The sequence below is a fragment of the Oncorhynchus masou genome, unplaced genomic scaffold (assembly GCF_036934945.1).
Source record: "Oncorhynchus masou masou isolate Uvic2021 unplaced genomic scaffold, UVic_Omas_1.1 unplaced_scaffold_1264, whole genome shotgun sequence".
Classification (NCBI taxonomy): domain Eukaryota; kingdom Metazoa; phylum Chordata; class Actinopteri; order Salmoniformes; family Salmonidae; genus Oncorhynchus; species Oncorhynchus masou.
Genome location: NW_027002469.1, coordinates 1 through 19,605, shown reverse-complemented (window position 1 = coordinate 19,605; position 19,605 = coordinate 1). Strand labels below are relative to the sequence as shown.

General features: G+C 45.2%; 1 protein-coding gene across 1 annotated transcript in view; it reads left to right on the top strand.

Moving 5' to 3' along the window:
• The window catches only part of LOC135530118 (histone lysine acetyltransferase CREBBP-like), a 77,357-nt gene extending 60,566 nt beyond the window's left edge, over positions 1 to 16,791 (top strand). The window contains 15 exon segments of the mRNA XM_064958504.1: positions 13 to 128; positions 130 to 197; positions 469 to 531; positions 1,474 to 1,542; positions 1,545 to 1,594; positions 5,284 to 5,484; positions 5,703 to 5,975; positions 6,333 to 6,521; positions 6,737 to 6,932; positions 8,148 to 8,266; positions 8,627 to 8,866; positions 12,510 to 12,598; positions 13,795 to 13,905; positions 14,515 to 14,571; positions 16,663 to 16,791. Coding sequence (XP_064814576.1) covers positions 13 to 128; positions 130 to 197; positions 469 to 531; positions 1,474 to 1,542; positions 1,545 to 1,594; positions 5,284 to 5,484; positions 5,703 to 5,975; positions 6,333 to 6,521; positions 6,737 to 6,932; positions 8,148 to 8,266; positions 8,627 to 8,866; positions 12,510 to 12,598; positions 13,795 to 13,905; positions 14,515 to 14,571; positions 16,663 to 16,744 — 1,923 coding nt within the window. The 3' untranslated portion in view covers positions 16,745 to 16,791.
• Positions 16,792 to 19,605: the final 2,814 nt, after the last annotated feature.

Here is a 19,605-nt window from a genome sequence, read left to right as displayed (position 1 = left end):
CAATTTCTGCAGGACGAGTATTACCACTTCCTGGCGGAGAAGATCTATAAGATCCAGAAGGAGTTGGAGGAGAAGAGGCGCTCGCGGCTCCAGAAGCAGCCTGGCCCCATGGCAGTGGGGGCCCAGGGCCCAGCAGCAGCCTGGCATGCCCCCTCAGCCGAACTCCATGGGTCCTGGCCAGTCCCCACGGCCAGCTAGTGAGTACCCTGGACCTCTGGAGACCCCTCTATTGAAGGAGGGAGCAACATAATCACTTATGTTTATTATCATCCTATTACCATGTGTGGGGCCAACCCTTCTTTTTATCAGTCATGCATTGACGGTGGAAATTTGACTTAAATGAAAGTTAGCATTTGGGCCTATAACAGGATAATGATATGTTTGGTTAAAGTAGGTGTTTGAGGCTGTTAGCTAATTTGGAAGCTTTGGTATATGACATGTTGACCACCTCATCCTCCTCTCTTTCAGATGGATCTGTGCCTATGCCCAACGTGCCAAATCAGATCATGCCTCGAATGCAGGTGTCTCAAGGTACCAGTCCTTCTCCTACACTTCAACACTTGTTTCTCATCCTCCTTTCATTGACAGTCAACTGCTCAGTGACTGTCAACCCCCTGGTGGCCAGTTGATTATATACCATAATCACTAACATAGTAAAGGGTAAATACTACCAATACGCAAATAGTGTAAAGGTTTTTTTCAGGAACTGTTTCTTTGTAAATGTTTATTTATATAATTAGAGCCAGTGTTTCCCCTGTATTCATTTAAGAAGCTAAAAGAATGAAATCAATAAAATAAACAGTGAATTTTGGCGTACGTCTGGAATGGCTGAATTACTGAGCGGGCATGTGGGGCATATGCCCAGGGGCCCAGATTTTTGCATAAGAACACAGAATTAGCCATGGCAAAATGAATAGAATTGCAAGAAATTAGCATTCACACTGCAACATTTTCTGTCAGCTCCATGACAAAATGTGTAGATTTGCTGAACAAATTGCTTGACAATTGTACATTTTCTCTTGGCTCCATGGGGGAAAAATGAACCACTTTTTGATCCAGAAAAAACCCTGCTTATTTGCTAATAAAACACCTGCCTGATAATATGGTGCCATGTATATGTTTTTAACAATATGCTATTGGGCTCATGGTGTCTGCATACTTTTGGAGTAGAATGTATTTTTAATGTCACTGTAAATGAAATCAGTCATTCTACAAAAAATATCCTGGGGTGGCACCCCCCGCCCCTTTGACTTTATCCACCGTGGAAAAACAAATTATAGTGGAAACACAGGAAACAGGAAATGTACAAGTTTGTGAAAAGTTATGATTTAGCACCGAACTGACTCAGTGGCTCCTTCACCTGCTCATCAGAGCATAGGATTATTAATTACAACATCTCATGTGTATTGCAGACAACACTAATCCTGTGTGTGTGAACTGTGTGTTTGTGTGTGCTTCTCCTCTCCCACATAGGAATCAATCAGTTCAACCCCATGGCAATGCAGAACGTGCAGATGTCCCAGGCGCCCATGGGGGCCCGCGCCCCTCGCCCATGAACCACTCGCAGCAGATGAACATGAGCTCTGTCCCAGCGGTGAGACCTCCATGCTCCCGCAATGCCCCAGTTAACTCTTTCCTTCCTTCTGGATCTCCTTCTCTCCCTTTCTCCTCTCTCACTTCCTCTCCCCCTTTCACTTCCTCTCCCCGTCTTGCTCCCCCTCTCGCACTTCCTCTCTCACTTCCTCTCCCCGTCTTGCTCCCCCTCTCTCACTTCCTCTCCCCGTCTCGCTCCCCCTCTCTCTCTTACACTCCCCGTCTCGCTCCCCCCTCTCTCACTTCCTCTCCCCGTCTCGCTCCCCCTCTCTCACTTCCTCTCCCCGTCTCGCTCCACTAGTGTCTATAGACACCTCCTTGAGGGTTTTAAACATGGATTAAATTAGATTTTATTTCTACACTAACTACTCCACATTTTCAAAGTGAAAGAAAGTTATAAAAAATATCTGAAAAGTAAAACTGTGGTGGGTTGTCCTTAACTTTTTACCTGGGCTTTGGTCCTTTCATATTTATTTTGATCCTGACAAACTCCCCATTCCCTGCCGGTGACAAGCATACCCGTAACATGATGCTGCCCCCACAATACTTCAAAATGGAGAGGGTTTCACTCTTGGATTTGACCCAACCCTGTAGTTTTTAATTTAGGTTAAAAGTGTTGTCTTGCAATATTATTTACAGAATGGATGATTAGGAATGGATTTAACACAGGCTTCTTCTCACTTTGTCATACAGGCCAGTAATATGGAGTGAATCCAATGTTGTTGATCCCTTTGTGCGTTCAAGTATTGTGGTGTCAGCATACTTGTATGGGTAATGGTTATTATCAGCAGTGAAAATAAATATGGAAGGAGCAAAGACCAGTTAAAAAGTTACATAACTCACCTCAATCCTCTGAAAACCCTGGGATAAGGTTTTGTTTTCTGCGGGACAATTACACAGATTTTTATGCAAAAGACTCACCAAAATGGCATTCCAAGAGGGTTTGTGAGTGGTGTAGTCTGTCCTGACTTGAATCTGCTTAAAAAATCTGCAACAAGGTTTGAATATTGCTGTCCGTGTTGTCGCTTCGACACTACTTTACATCACATGAGGTTTTTGTGTTGTGCCTCCATCGGTTGAGACACAACATCAAATCAAATGTATTTATATAGCCCTTCGTACATCAGCTGATATCTCAAAGTGCTGTACAGAAACCCAGCCTAAAATCCCAAACAGCAAGCAATGCAGGTGTAGAAGCACGGTGGCTAGGAAAAACTCCCGAGAAAGGCCGAAAACCTAGAGAGGAACCAGGCTATGTGGGGTGGCCAGTCCTCTTCTGGCTGTGCCGGATGGAGATTATAACAGAACATGGCCAAGATGTTCAAATGTTCATAAATGACCAGCATGGTCAAATAATAACAATCACAGGTAGAACAGTTGAAACTGGAGCAGCAGCACGGCTCGGTGGACTGGGGACAGCAAGGAGTCATCATGCCAGGTAGTCCTGAGGCATGGTCCTAGGGCTCAGGTCCTCCAAGAGAGAGAGAAAGAAAGAGAATTAGAGAGAGCATACTTAAATTCACACAGGACACCGGATAGGACAGGAAAAGTACTCCAGATATAACAAACTGACCCTATCCCCCGACACAAACTACTGCAGCATAAATACTGGAGGCTGAGACGGGAGGGGTCAGGAGACACTGTGGCCCCATCCAATGATACCCCCGGACATGGCCAAACAGGAAGGATATAACCCCACCCACTTTGCCAAAGCACAGTCCCCACACCACTAGAGGGATATCTTCATCCACCAACTTACCATCCTGAGACAAGGCCGAGTATAGCCCACAAAGATCTCCGCCACGGCACAACCCAATGGGGGATGCCAACCCAGACAGGAAGATCACATCAGTGACGCACCCCTCCTCGAGACTGTATGAAAGAGCCCGAGTAAGCCAGTGACTCAGCCCCTGTAATAGGGTTAGAGAATCCCAGTGGAAAGAGGGGAACCGGCCAGGCAGAGACAGCAAGGGTGGTTCGTTGCTCCAGAGCCTTTCCGTTCACCTTCACACTCCTGGGCCAGACTACACTCAATCATATGACCCACTGAAGAGATGAGTCTTCAGTAAAGACTTAAAGGTTGAGACCGAGTTTGCGTCTCTCACATGGGTGGGCAGACCGTTCCATAAAAATTGAGCTCTATAGGAGAAAGCCCTGCCTCCAGCTGTTTGCTTAGAAATTCTAGGGACAATTAGGAGGCCTGCGTCTTGTGACGGTAGCATACGTGTAGGTATGTACGGCAGGACCAAATCAGAGAGATAGGTAGGAGCAAGCCCATGTAATGCTTTGTAGGTTAGCAGTAAAACCTTGAAATCAGCCCTTGCCTTGACATGGCCTTGAATACAGGGTGGGTGTCATTTCAATCATATCAACATAATGAATAGAATGGACCTATCCCTTGAGACCACTGCATTTTAGCTGGAACACCATTTGAAATTTAAATGTAATTGACATTTTAACTTCTAATTACTACCACAAAGATTGGGTCTGGTCCACGCAGCGGCGAATGTCAACTGAGATGTTCATGTATATTATATTATCTGTATTTCTATGATTTCAGTAGGTTTCCTATGGAAGATTGACAAGAACACTTTAAAACAACATATTCCCATTTAGGTCAACATTCTCTGACATGTGGACCTCTCACCGTCTTTGTGGTACCATTTTTGACATTTCCATTTGGTTCCCATTTTAGTACATTTATCTGCCATAACAACCACCCTGTATTCAAGAGCATGTTTCAACCGATGGCAGGCACAACACAAAACCCTCAGATAATGTAAAATAAGGTCTAAGGTACATGTGAATATGAGAGAGAGAAAAATCTGAATTTAAGAGTTTTTAGGTAATTGACGTTTTAATGTTTAAGAAAATATATTATACAGTTTTTTTATTATAAATAGTTTGGTATGCTTTTAAATATCATCACTCTGATCCCTTCATCTTTTCCAGTGATGAAGACATGGATGTCTCGTCAAATCAAATATTTAGCAGATGTTATTGCTGGTGTTGTGAAATGCTTGTATGTTGGGCTATGCAAAATAGGTGAACTTTGAGCAACTTTATCTCTTAAATGTTTTGGCATTCAGGTCGAAAATGTCACTTTCTGAGCACATAGACAATGGGCAAATATGTATGGAAGGTTTTATTCAAATGAAAAGTGCTGCTGTCAAAAATAAATGTACCCTGTTGCCTCCTTGTTTCTACTGGGAAAGTGGTTGAGCATTGTATATGTCTTAAATGAGTTGGAGTTTTACCGTTTATGGTTTTTACTGTTGAATGTTTATCTACTTCTAGTTGTTGCCTCTTTGCCTTCTGGTTTTTAATCAGCACACTGTTAGTTTATTACGCCCCAGAGTATTGTCTTGGTGGTGTGTGTGTTATTGTATCCCATTCAGACCTGGGTTTAAATACTTTTCTACATCTTTAAAAAAACCTTTGAGCATTTCCTTTAGACCGTCTGGAGTAACAGGTTGGTGGGGTTTGCACTTTTGTGACTTTTCCATTGGTTCCATTTCACCCGGCAACCTGAATTAAGCACAGCTGAAGTTTAACAAATAATTAATTTGAAATAGTATTTGAACCCAGTTCTGATCTCATTTAGATGCATAGTTATTCTTGGCAAGGTCTCAATGCAAGATAGAGGTTTCCTCTCTATAACGTGTCTGTTTTTTCTTCTCCTTTCCCCAGATGGGCATGTCCCCATCCAGGATGCCCCAGGTGCAAGGCATGATGGGACAGCACGCCAACAGCATGGTGGGACAGACAGCCAATCAGAGCCAGTTCATGCCCCAGAGCCAATTCTCTCCCAACACTGCCCCTGGCGGGGGAATGATTATGAACAACCTGGGCTCCCTCGGCCAGCCGCAAGCACAGGCAGCTGTCACTCAGGTGAGGAGGGAGACACTCACACAGATGGGGCTTGTGATCTGTTGCATTGATAATCTCTGCTGTTGGTTTGATCATATGTGAAGAAGCTGCGTTGTATGTGTTCATGGTTGTCAATATAAGTGTAGTGTTAGAATATGTACTTGTCTGAGTGGGTGGGTTTGTAACTCTGTGAATATGTAATAGTAGATGGAGCTCTAACTGTAACTTCTGTATCCCAGCCCCCCCTGCCCCGCGGCACCCCTCCACCCAACGCCTCGGCTAACCTGCAGCAGCTCCAGCACCCCCACTCCCACCCACCTCCCCAGGCTCAGCCTTCACCGTCCTCCACCCCCACTCATGTCCCCAGCGGCAGCCTCCCCGCCCGACCCCCCTCGACCCTGGGCATGCAGTCCCCTGCTGCCCCCTCCCAGCCGCTCACGCCCCTGCAGCATCAGCAACCGGGGACCCCCAGCCAGACGCAGCCCAGCTCAGTGCAGCCCCCCAGCACACCGGTAAAATACCTGCTTAGGATCCACAACACTCTTATAGGGAGTTATCCTGACCTGGTGAACTGACGAGCATAACTCATGGCTAGTTATATTCTTTCACTTGGGCCCAGTATTTCCTGCTTAGGTCATGTAGTCAGGAAATAAATAGATGCTCTTTTTAAAGCAGCCTTTGATACTGTCATGCAGCTTTTCCACATTTAAAAGGTCTCTTGAAGGAACAGCATGATTGGAGTGATACTAAAGCTTGATTAACAATATGGTGTTTCACATGCCAGCTCTTAATGACTTGTTGTTGTGCCAGTCAACAGCCAGCACCCAGCCTTTGCTTTGAAGGGTTATTCTCAAATGTTTCCCCTCTAGCTGTCCCAGGCGCCAGCCAGTATAGATAACCGCATGCCCACCCCAGGCTCGGTGGCAGAGGTCCATTCCCAACAGGCCCCACCAGACAATGCCCAAACGGAGCACAAAGCCGAGCTCAAAGAGGAGGAGGACGATGAGGACGACGACTGTGGCTCGGGGAAAAAGCAGCCCAGCGATTTCAAAATGGAGGTGAGGATCAATATTGACTACAAGACACTTGATCAACCAGAGCTTTCTATTTATATGTACATTATGAATGCAAGTGCTCTTGGATGGGAATATGAAAATTCATATCAACTCATCTTGTTATCTGGTACAGTGGCCATGTTGCCCTCCATCTTTCAAAACGTAGTGACCTACAGAATTATCTAAGTGCACCCTCTAAATGTAGCTGTGCCCCATAGCAGGACGAAGACCAAAAAGACACCAAACCCCTCACGGTCAACGAGGAGGAGCCAGACGGGGCGGAACCTAAGCAGGAGCCAATGGAGACAAAGGAGGAGAAGAAGCCGGAGATTAAGAATGAACCCAAAGAGGAGGAGGAGGGCGGGGTCAACGGCACTTCAGCGTCCACCTCCCCCACCCAGAACCGCAAAAAAAGTGAGGACCTGGTTTCTATAAAACTAGCCGGGGCCAGTAGTTTATCCAATGACTAGTAGTTTTTCCTCAGTTGGTCCTATCTTATTGCAGCTCTTTCCTCAGTTCTGTCAGTCCTCACCTTTACCCTGTTTAGTTTATTAGGATCCCCATTAGCTTTATTTATTTATTTTACCTTTATTTTACTAGGGAAGTCAGTTAAGAACAAATTCTTATTTTCAATGACGGCCTAGGAACAATGGGTTAACTGCCTGTTCAGGGGCAGAACAACAGATTTGTACCTTGTCAGCTCGGGGATTTGAACTTGCAACCTTTCAGTTACTAGTCCAATGCTCTAACCACTAGGCTACCCTGCCGCTACTTCAAATGCAGCATCTCCTCTTCCTGGGGTCCACGTGAAACGTACAAATACATGACAAAATACAGAACCGTAATAGACTAGAACAACCGAAGGAATTACAAAAATAAGAGTTTGATATTGGAAAGATGCCAAGAGACAACACATACTATTTAAACACTATATTCTTATATCCACTTAAATGAGCTCTTTAGAGGAGAGGTGCTGTGATTCAATATGTTATGTTTGTAAAGCTAAGAGTAACCTCTGGCAGAGCATTCCTCTATGAGATGGCTCTATGCATAACTGAGCGATGCATTCAATCTGTTTTTGGTTTGGGTGCTGTGAAGAAACCCATGGTGGTATGTCTGTTTTGTAGTGTATGCAATAGATTATACTAGTGGTTAGGCATTTTCAACACGTTTCTTAAAAAGACTAGAAGATAATTAGTACATTTCTCCTGAAACATGAGACTATCATGCATGTTGTTGATATTTGTTCTGTGTAAGCTGCTCTGAGCCAGCTGCAGCTTTGTCAGGTCTTTCTTTGCTGCACTGGACCGTACTACCGGACAGTAATCAAGATGAGACCAGAGCCTGAACAACTAGGACAGTTGACCTTTGTGTCAAAAACACAGAGCATCCTTTTTACAACACATACCTCTCTCCCCATCTTCACAAGAACTCTGTCAATATGACTTGACCATGATAACTGACCCTGTGAAGACACTGACGCGTTCTGAATGTCAGATAGAAATAGAAGTCTTCACGATGTCCCTTTTCCACATGACAGATTATACTTTTTCTTCTTCATGATAGATTTCTATGATGTTGTACAGAATTCATTTGAATAGAGCCCTGACCGCTCTGTCCTTACTGCAGTCTTTAAGCCAGAGGAGCTGCGCCAGGCCCTGATGCCCACACTAGAGGCCCTCTACAGACAGGACCCAGAGTCTCTGCCCTTCAGACAGCCTGTCGACCCCATGCTGCTGGGCATCCCCGTGAGTACACACATACTCATGTACATACACTTAGATAGTCGTACACCCTGAGAGTCTCTCTCTTGATTGGTTATGCCTAGTCATGTATTGATACGAAAACAAATGACAAATGAACTCGTTACTCCGTTCTATACAGATTTCATAGATACAGCCGAGGCTCAATAAGGATTAAGGATCTCTCTCATAACCATGTCCATATCATTCTGGTCAGAGCTATCAGTGAAGCTCTCACAATATCAGTGAAGCTCTCCCTCTCAGCCACATTTCATTGATTGTCCTGAAGCTTGATAGCGAATGATAAGGCACTCTCAACTCGGTACCACTTAACTCTCTTCTTACCATCCCCCCCCCCCCCTTCAGGACTACTTTGACATAGTGAAGAAACCTATGGACCTGTCCACTATAAAGCGTAAGCTGGACACGGGTCAGTACCAGGAACCCTGGCAGTATGTGGAAGACATCTGGGTCATGTTCAACAACGCCTGGATCTACAACCGCAAGACGTCCCGCGTCTACAAGTACTGCTCCAAGCTGGCCGAGGTGTTTGAGCTGGAGATAGACCCCGTCATGGTCAGCCTGGGCTACTGCTGTGGCAGGAAGGTGAGATGATGGGAGGAGAGATGGAGAGATGTTAGTGGAGGAAAGGGAAGGAGTAGAGCGGGAGGTTAGTGGTGTTTGAGCTGGAGATGACCCTGTCATGGTCAGCCTGGGCTACTGCTGTGGCAGGAAGGTGGATGATGGGTGGAGAGATGTTAGTGGAGGAAAGGGAAGGAGTAGAGTGGGAGGTTAGTGGTGTTTGAGCTGGAGAAAGACCCTGTCATGGTCAGCCTGGGCTACTGCTGTGGCAGGAAGGCGAGACTGAGGGAGTGGAGGAAGAGATGGAGGGAAGGTGGAAGGGAGACTACAAGTTTTGTGATCTGGAGAAACTCTCAGCTCTAATTGTAGGTTATCGTTAGGGCCAGGAGAAACTCTCAGCTCTAATTGTAGTTTATCGTTAGGGCCAGGAGAAACTCTCAGCTCGAATTGTAGTTTATCGTTAGGGCCAGGAGAAACTCTCAGCTCGAATTGTGGGTTATCGTTAGGGCCAGGAGAAACTCTCAGCTCGAATTGTAGGTTACCGTGAGGGCCAGGAGAAACTCTCAGCTCTAACTGTAGGTTATCGTTAGGGCCAGGAGAAACTCTCAGCTCTAACTGTAGGTTATTGTGAGGGCCAGGAGAAACTCTCAGCTCTAACTGTAGGTTACCGTTAGGGCCAGGAGAAACTCTCAGCTCTAACTGTAGGTTATCGTGAGGGCCAGGAGTTACCTAAATAGGAAGAACTTGTGTCCCTTGATATACGGGCTTGTTAGCCAGGTTTGGGCTATTGACACCCTCAAGGTGGGAAACCATGGCACATTTCTGCTGATGACCCACAGTGCATTCGGAAAGTTTTCAGACCCCTTTTCCACATTTGAGATGTTTCTACAACTTGATTGGAGTCCACCTGTGGTAAATTCAATTGATTGGACATGATTTAGAAAGGCATATATAAGGTCCCACAGTTGACAGTGCATGTCAGAGCAAAAACCAAGCCATAAGGTCGAAGGAATTGTCCGTAGAGCTCTGAGACAGGATTGTGTCGAGGCACAAATCTGGGGAAGGGTACCAAAACAATTCAGTGGCCTCCATCATTCTTAAATGGAAGAAGTTTGGAACCACCAAGACTCTTCCTAGAGCTGGCCGCTCAGCCAAACTGAGCAATCGGGGAAGAAGGGCCTTTGAGGGACGTAACCAAGAACCCGATGGTCACTCTGACAGTTCCTCTGGATATTGGAGAATCAATTAATTTATTAAATTCAAAATAATAATAATTAGCCAGAAGAAAGCCCTTCTTACATCAGCTGATGTCACAACGTGCTGTACAGAAACCCAACCTAAAACCCCAAACAGCAAGCAATGCAGGTGTAGAAGCACGGTGGCTAGGAAAAACTCCCTGGAAAGGCTAGAACCTAGGAAGAAACCTAGAGAGGAACCAGGCTATGTGGGGTGACCAGTCCTCTTCTGGCTGGGCCGGGGGTAGATTATAACAGAACATGGCCAAGATGTTCAAATGTTCATAGATGACCAGCAGGGTCAAATAATAGTAATCACAGTGGTTGTAGACGATGCAACAGGTCAGCACCTCAGGAGTAAATGTCAGTTGGTTTTTCATAGCCGATCATTCAGAGTATCTGCTGTCTCTAGAGAGTTGAAAACAGCAGGTCCGGGACAAGGTAGCACTTCCGGTGAACAGATCAGGGTTCCATAGCCGCAGGCAGCACAGTTGAAACTGGAGCAGCAGCAAGGACTACCTGATGCCAGGTAGTCCTGAGGCATGGTCCTAGGGCTCAGAGAGGAGAAATACTCCAGACATAAGACTGACCCTAGCCCCCCGACACAACCTAATGCAGCATAAATACTGGAGGCTGAGACTGGAGGGGTCGGGAAACAATGTGGGCCCGTCCGACGATACCCCCGGACAGAACCTTCCAGAAGGGCAACAATCTCTGCAGCACTCCACCAATCAGGCCTTTATTGTAGAGTGGCCAAACGGAAGCCACTCCTCAGAAAAAAGCACGACAGCACGCTCGGAGTTGGCCAAAAGGCCTCCCAGACCATGAGAAGCAAGATTCTTTGGTCTGATGAAAGCAAGATTGAATGGTCCGATGAAACTAAGATTGAACTCTTTGGCCTGAATGCCAAGTGTCACATCTGGAGGAAACCTGGCACCATCCCTACAGTGAAGCATGGTGGTGGCTGCATCATGCAGTGGGAGTTTTTTTTTTTTTTTCAGCGGCAGGGACTGGGAGACTTGTCAGGATCGAGGCAAAGATGTACGGAGCAAAGTACAGAGAGATCCTTGATGAAAACCTGTTCCAGAGAGCTCAGGACCTCAGAGTGGGGTTCCAACAGGACAATGACCTTAAGCACACAGCCAAGACCACGCAGGAGTGGCTTCAGGACAAGTCTCAGAATGTCCTTGAGTGGCCCAGCCAGAGCCCGGATTTCAACCTGATTGAACATCTCTGCAGAGACCTGAAAATAGCTGTGCAGCGACGCACCCCATCCAACCTGACAGAGCTTGAGAGGATCTGCAGAGAAGAATGGGAGAAACTCGCAAATATAGGTGTGCCAAGCTTGTAGCGTCAACTAAGACTGAAGGCTGTAATCGCTGCCACAGGTGCTTCTACAAAGTAAAGGGTCTGAATATTTTTGTAAATGTGATATTTTTTTGCAAGAATGTCTGAACCTGTTTTTGCTTTGTCGTTATGGGGTAGTGTGTGTCGATTGATGAGGGGGAACAACTATCTATTTTAGAATAAGACTGTAACATAACAATGTGGGTAAAGTCAAAGGGTCTGAATATTTTACGAATGCACTGTTCTGTCATTTAAGAGGATACAATGCCCTGCCATTCTTATCGAGTTTTACTGGTCACATACACATATTTAGCGGATGCTTGTGTTCCTAGCGCCAACAATGCAGTAGTATCTAACTATACACACAATCTTAAAGTAAAATAATGGAATTAAGAAATATATGAATATTAGAGCAATGTTGGAGTGCCATTGACTAAATCCAGTAGAATAGAATACAGTACATACTGCTTTTCTCCTCTCATATGTATGTAATCATTATTTGAACTTGATTGAAGTGACTAGTGTTCCATTATTAAAGTGGCCAGTGATTCCAAGTCTATGTATATAGGGCAGCAGCCTCTAAGGTGCAGGGTTGAGTGACCGGGTGGAAGTCGGTTAGTGATGGCTATTTAAGTCTGAAATGACACGACAAGAAACATCCCTAACTAACCCCTCCAGACATGCATAACCATGTGCTGCTGTGTTTACTGTGTGACAGACAGCCACCTGTATGACCCCATGGCTAGATGGTCCTTACAAAGATTGAAACACTTGACTTAACATGATGAGCCTTTTGACTTCCTGTTGTACTTGTGACACTGAGTGTGCTTCCCAAATGGCACTCTATTCCCTACGTAGTGCACTATGCCCCATGGGCCCTGGTAAAAAAAAAATAGTATACTACATAAGGAATAGAGTGCCCTTTGGGATGTAAGCCTGAGACTATTACGTACCAGTGAAAGGGGAACTTTCAGAGGAACACTAGGTTTTAATTTGGGAGAATCTGTGGACAGGACTGACCTGGCTGAATGCTAGACTGTGTAGAAGTGGATTCACTCACCCTTTCTCCCTGTGTGCCTCCACAGTTTGAGTTCTCACCCCAGACCCTCTGCTGCTATGGCAAGCAGCTGTGCACCATCTCCAGAGACGGAACCTACTTCAGCTACCAGAACAGGTAAGTCCACACTCCGGGTGGGGGAGGGGGGGTTGTAAGTAGGCAGGGCAGGTGAAGGAAAGGGGGAGATGGAGAGAGAAGGGGGATAGGATTGTGCTCTCACAGTACATTGTAATGTTAGTTCAGGGACATGAGAAACAATGAATAATTATGATGCGTATTCTAAGATGGTATTTCACCAGAGGGATGGTGCGTACTAGATACTGGAAGGGTTACATGTTAAAAGGAGTGTAGCCTACATTGACAGGATCTTCAGGTTTCCTTCAAGCCCGATGTGCTGCAATATCAGCACCACTGCTCCCCCTGCTGTTCACAAATTGCCATTGCACTTCAGCAGCTCCAAATATTGCATCCATTCGGATGCATTGCAGTTGCATGTAGTTGAGTTCATCTAAACTCAGCGCAGTGAAGCTCGTTAGGGCTACTACTCTATACCTTCTGGAAGCACATTGATGCATTTTACACTAGTTTTTTACCCACATTTTTAAAAGTAATTTCAACAAATTGTTATGAAAAGTTCCAAAGACAAGCAGAGTTGATCCATATGTCTGTGTGTTCTGGGTGCACCCCTCTCTCCCCTACATCACCAGGGCTGGCAGTCACTCCAACAGTCTCCCAACTGACATGATCATATCAATCATATCATATGCCTGCTCATTAATAAAGCTTTACGTGGAGAAGTAGTGGAACTTAGTAGTTCAGCCAAGTGGTTATACTTAGTAGTATGGATATTCAAATGTACTAATGATTTACTTTTCTTATATTAACATTCATGCTCCTCCCATCAACATGGTTAGCGTTCCTGTGTCATTTCAGTATGCTTGTATGAGAAGATGTGTGAATGACTGTCATGACCATTCTCATGGTGACTAACCTGTGTTCTACCTTCACTCTGCCCTGTCCTCTTGTCTCTGTCCTCTGTCTTTCTGTCCTCTTGTCTCTGTCCTCTGTCTTTCTGTCCTCTGTCTTTCTGCCCTCTTGTCTCTGTCCTCTTGTCTCTGTCCTCTGTCTTTCTGTCCTCTTGTCTCTGTCCTCTGTCTTTCTGTCCTCTTGTCTCTGTCCTCTGTCTGTGTTATGCTTTGCCATTCTGCCACCCGTTGTGCCATTCTGCCAACCATTTCCGCCACCCATTCTGCCACACGTGTGCCCGGCTTGCCAACTTTCCCTGTGCTTCTGCTACGTGTGCCCCGCTCTAGCTCACCCAAATATGGCCTTGTTGCCGACAGGTATCACTTCTGTGAGAAGTGCTTCAACGAGATCCAGGGCAATAGCGTCACCCTGGGAGACGACCCGGCACAGCCACAGACGTAAGTTCGTGGTGGAATAACGTTGTCATGTCAATACATTGAAAAAACACTGGGAAACAATGCTCTGTTTGATTTGGATTAGTTCCGTAGTTTTTAGATTTTTTACCATATTCTGGAGAGAATCCTAACATTCACTTAACTTGAATTTTCATCAATTTATTTTTTAATTATTTTACTAGGCAAGTCAGTTCAGAACAAATTCTTATTTTCAATGACGGCCTAGGAACAGTGGGTTAACTGCCTGTTCAGGGGCAGAACGGCAGATTTGTACCTCGTCAGCTCGGGGGATATGAACTTGCAACCTTTCGGTTACTAGTCCAACGCTCTAACCACTAGACTACCCTGCCGCCCCAATACATGACTAAGTGAATATTTTGTTAGTGGAAGTAACCGCCCTTATGTCTCCACTGATTCCATCTTTCCTTAGTGGATCTCCTTCGTCCATGATTATAAATACTGGTCCAGAAGTGGTAGGCTTAGCTAATTATAGTCCAAGCTTATGAACAAAGGGAATCTGTATTCATATGAGTGGGCTGCGTGTTTGGGGCGTTGGCTGTGGAGTATCACAACTGATTCTAACTGGTCATCCGTGGTCCCTCTGTCCTCCAGTATGATATCTAAAGACCAGTTTGAAAAGAAGAAAAATGACATGTTGGATCCAGAACCGTGAGTATTGGTGAACCTTACCGTCTCAAACTGTTTACATTTGATTGGGTTTTTAGCACTTTTCATTCTGCTTTAAAGCTTCTAAATTCGTTGCCGATGAGCCAGCATGCATCACAGCATGCATCACAGCATGCATCACAGCATGCATCACAGCATGCATGCATCACAGCATGCATCACATCGTGTACCACAATCTGTACAGTATGCATCACAGTATGCATCACAGTATGCATCACAGTAGTACCACATCTGCATGCATCACAGCATGCATCACAGCATGCATCACAGCATGCATCACATCATGTACCACAATCTGTACAGTATGCATCACAGTATGCATCACAGTATGCATCACAGTATGTACCACAATCTGTACAGTATGCATCACAGTATGCATCACAGTATGTACCACAATCTGTACAGTATGCATCACAGCATGTACCACATCACAGTATGCATCACAGTATGCATCACAGTATGCATCACAGTATGCATCACAGTATGTACCACAATCTGTACAGTATGCATCACAGTATGCACCACAGTATGCATCACAGTATGTACAGTATGCACCACAATCTGTACAGTATGCACCACAGTATGCATACAGTATGTACCACAATATGTACAGAATGCACCACAGTATGCATCACAGTATGTACCACAACAGTATGTACCACATCACAGCATGCATCACAGTATGTACCACAATCTGTACAGTATGCATCACAGTATGCATCACAGTATGTACCACAATCTGTACAGTATGCATCACAGTATGTACCACAATCTGTACAGTATGCATCACAGTATGTACCACAATCTGTACAGTATGCATCACAGTATGCACCACAGTATGCATCACAGTATGTACCACAATCTGTACAGTATGCATCACAGTATACAGTATGCATCACATGCATATGTACCACAATCTGTACAGTATGCATCACAGTATGCATCACAGTATGTACCACAATCTGTACAGTATGCACCACAGTATCATCACAGTATGTACCACAATATGTACAGTATGCACCACAGTATGCACCACAGTATGTACCACAATATGTACAGTATGCATCACAGTATGTATGCCACAATCTGTACAGTATGCATCACAGTATGTACAGTATGCATCAATCTGTACAGTATGCATCACAGTATGTATGCACCACAATCTGTACAGTATGCACCACAGTATGCATCACAGTATGCACCACAATGTACAGTATGTACAGTATGCACCACAGTATGCACCACAGTATGTACAGTATGCATCACAGTATGTACCACAATCTGTACAGTATGCATCACAGTATGTACAGTATGCATCACAGTATGTACAGTATGCATCACAGTATGTACAGTATGCATCACAGTATGTACAGTATGCATCACAGTATGCATCACAGTATGCATCACAGTATGCATCACAGTATGTACAGTATGCATCACAGTATGCATCACAGTATGTACAGTATGCACCACAGTATGTACAGTATGCATCACAGTATGCACCACAGTACTGGCTTTATTTGTACCATTTAAAAACACTAATCAGCCACACAAGTGGATACACTGCATTTAAAATACCGGAGGATGTAAGTATTGTCCTGAGCTGAGAGATCTGTCAAAAAAAGAAATGAAAATGAATAACCATTGATGGTGAATAGTGTATGAGCCTTGTCTCTTGCACCTGTCCCTCGCTTTTTCCATTCGATCACGGAGCGTGAGATGACCGCCCCAAGTACATGGGCAATGGTGGCTGCAAAAGTGTTTTGAATTAGGTGACAATTCTAACTGATATTTTACGTAACTAGATTCATTACTATCAGTCACTGACATTTACCAAGGTTCGGGGTCAATTCCATTTCAACTGCAAATTTTAATGAATTGAAGTCACTTCCTGAATTGACCCCAAACTCTTGTACATAGTTATTCAACGCATTAGTATTTTGTCTCACGCCCATATGTCAGTCAACTGTTGTATCTATTGCCCACTGCAGTATCTGTGAACAAGCAAGTCTCTTCTTGGAGACCGAGGTGTTGGTGTACCTTCTCTGACCAGCCTTCTCTCTCCTCACACAGGTTTGTTGAATGTAAAGACTGTGGACGGAAGATGCACCAGATCTGTGTGCTGCATTATGATGTCATCTGGCCATCGGGGTAAGCCTCATGTACCCTGAACAGACGAACGGCCCCGTGTGTCTCCTGATCACTGTTTCTGACTGCCGATTTGACACTTCCACTTTCCCTCAGCTTCATTTTGCGACATCTGTCTGAAGAAGTCCGGCAAGACGAGGAAAGAGAACAAGTTCGCTGCAAAAAGTAAGTTTGAGATTGTGTTGAATAATTGTGGCGATCCGAGTGGTCCGATCTGTATAACCTGTAGGACAACTGAAGTATTTGATGGTATCTGTCTCGCAGGGCTACAGACAGACGAGGTTGGGCATGTACATCGAGGACCGGGTGAATAAGTACTTGAAGAGGCAGAACCACCCTGAGGCCGGGAGGTGTTTGTACGGGTGGTGGCTAGCTCCGACAAAAATGTTGAAATCAAACCTGGCATGAAATCTAGGTAAGGAAGGACTGCAGCTGCTCCAACAGTGAAATGGCCCCTTATCAATACTTTTAAACCAGTTTATTGAACATGTTGAGAAAGCTGTTCATTGAGGATTATTCTAATAAAGTTGTCTTCCAAGAGTTGCTCCAATATGTTTTTCATCTTCAGTTTCGCTCCTTTGTTCATGCACCTTGGTTGGAAGCGATGGCGCGGTAGTGTTCTTGATAGTGCTGAGAGATTCTGTGGCAGAAGGCGTCTACACCGTTAATGATGAGTGACGTTCCATGTGGTTGTGGATGTGGAGATTTCTCCCTTACTAGTAAAAGCACTATATAAATGTTATTTCACTAATTAATTGATTAACTGTGTTTGTCTCCCCAGGTTTGTGGACTCGGGTGAAATGCAGGAGACCTTCCCTTACAGAACCAAAGCACTTTTTGCATTTGAGGAGATTGACGGTGTGGACGTGTGTTTCTTCGGTATGCATGTCCAGGAGTACGGTTCCAGTGCGCCTTCCCCAACACAAGGTAAACACTTTATAACGTAGTAATAACACAACATAATACACTTAACAGTAATACACTCGTTCCCAACACCAGGTAACTGGGGGATTCAACAACTGAGGTCAAATTGAATAATGTGTCAGGGGGGTGGGGGGGTATCTGGTGTGGCCACCAGCTGCATTAAGCACTGCAGTGCATCTCCTCCTCATGGACTGCACCAGATTTGCCAGTTATTGCTGTGAGATATTACCGCACTCTTCCACCAAGGCACCTGCAAGTTCCCGGACATTTCTGGGGGGAATGTCCCTAGCCCTCAACCTCCGATCCAACAGGTCCCCAGACATGCTCAATGGGATTGCGATCCGGGCTCTTTGCTGGCCACGGCAGAACACTGACATTTCTGTCTTGCAGGAAATCACACACAGAACGATCAGTATGGCTGGTGGCATTGTCATGCTGGAGGGTCATGTCAGGATGAGCCTGCAGGAAGGGTACCACATGAGGGAGGAGGATGTCTTCCTGTGCACTGCGTTGTGATTGCCTGCAATGACAACAATCTCAGTCCGATGTTGCTGTGACACAACGCCCCAGACCATGACGGACCCTCCACCTCCAAATCGATCCGGGTCCAGAGTACATTCCTTTGACAATAAACGCAAATCTGACCATCACCCCTGGTGTAACAGACACTGTTGCTGTCTGGTCCAGCGACGGTGGGTTTGTGCCCATAGACGACGCGTTGTTGCCGGTGATGTCTGGTGAGGACCTGCCTTACAACAGGCCTACAAGCCCTCAGTCCAGCCCTCTCAGCCTATTGCGGACAGTCAGAGCACTGATGGCGGGATTGTGCGTTCCTGGTATAACTCAGGCAGTTGCTGTTGCCATCCTGTACCTGTCCCGCAGGTGTGATGTTCGGATGTACCGATCCTGTGCAGGTGTTGTTACACGTGGTCTGCCACTGCGAGGATGATCAGCTGTCCGTCCTGTCTCCCTGTATCGCCGTCTTAGGCGTCTGACAGTACAGACATTGCAATGTATTTCCCTGGCCACATCTGCTATCCTCATGCCTCCTTGCAGGATGCCTAAGGCACGTTCACGCAGATGAGCAGGGACCCTGGGCGTCTTTCTTTTGGTGTTTTCAGAGTCAGTAGAAAGGCCTCTCGTGTCCTAAGTTTTCATAACTGTGACCTTAATTGCCTACCGTCTGTAAGCTGTTAGTGTCTTAATAACGACCGGTCCACAGGTGCATGTTCATTAATTGTTTATGGTTCATTGAACAAGCAATGAAAACAGTGTTTAAACCCTTTACAATAAAGATCTGTGAAGTTATTTGTATTTTTACTAAGTATCTTTGAAAGGCAGGTACCTGATAAAAGGACGTCTCTGCTGAGTTTATGTAGTATTATTTTAAAAGTAGCGTAATGACCTCTTCTGAACAGTAGCCTACATACTGGACTATTGGAAGACTTAAGAGTGGAAGGCTTGAGATTCTATGCAAGGTGGGCCAGCTTAGTGAGAAAACACCTAGTTAACCAGCTTAGCTATAGTTACTTAGTGTAGAATAAAAATTAAGTTGTTGAAGTGTTTCCATTACCCATTTAGGCAAATTGTGCATTAGGCCGAATAAATTGTTGACAGCATGAAGCCTGATGCCCTCCCCACATGTTTCATGTCTCAGCTAGCCCTCAAAACCCAGCATGGATAGAATCAATAATTGTACAAATATTGGCCATATTCTAATAATTCTCGTGCCAACGTATCACCAGGGGAAACTTGGACTCCTGTACATCTGAAATAATTGGATGGTGAAACTTGCTAGCCAACCAGAAAAGCAATTCCGGCCTGGTTAACCAAGTTGGCTATAGTTGTCAGTGTAACAGGCCTGGTTAACCAGGTTAGCAGTGTATAGTTGTCAGTGTAACAGGTCCTAACCAGGTTAACCAGGTCAGCTGTAGTTGTCAGTGT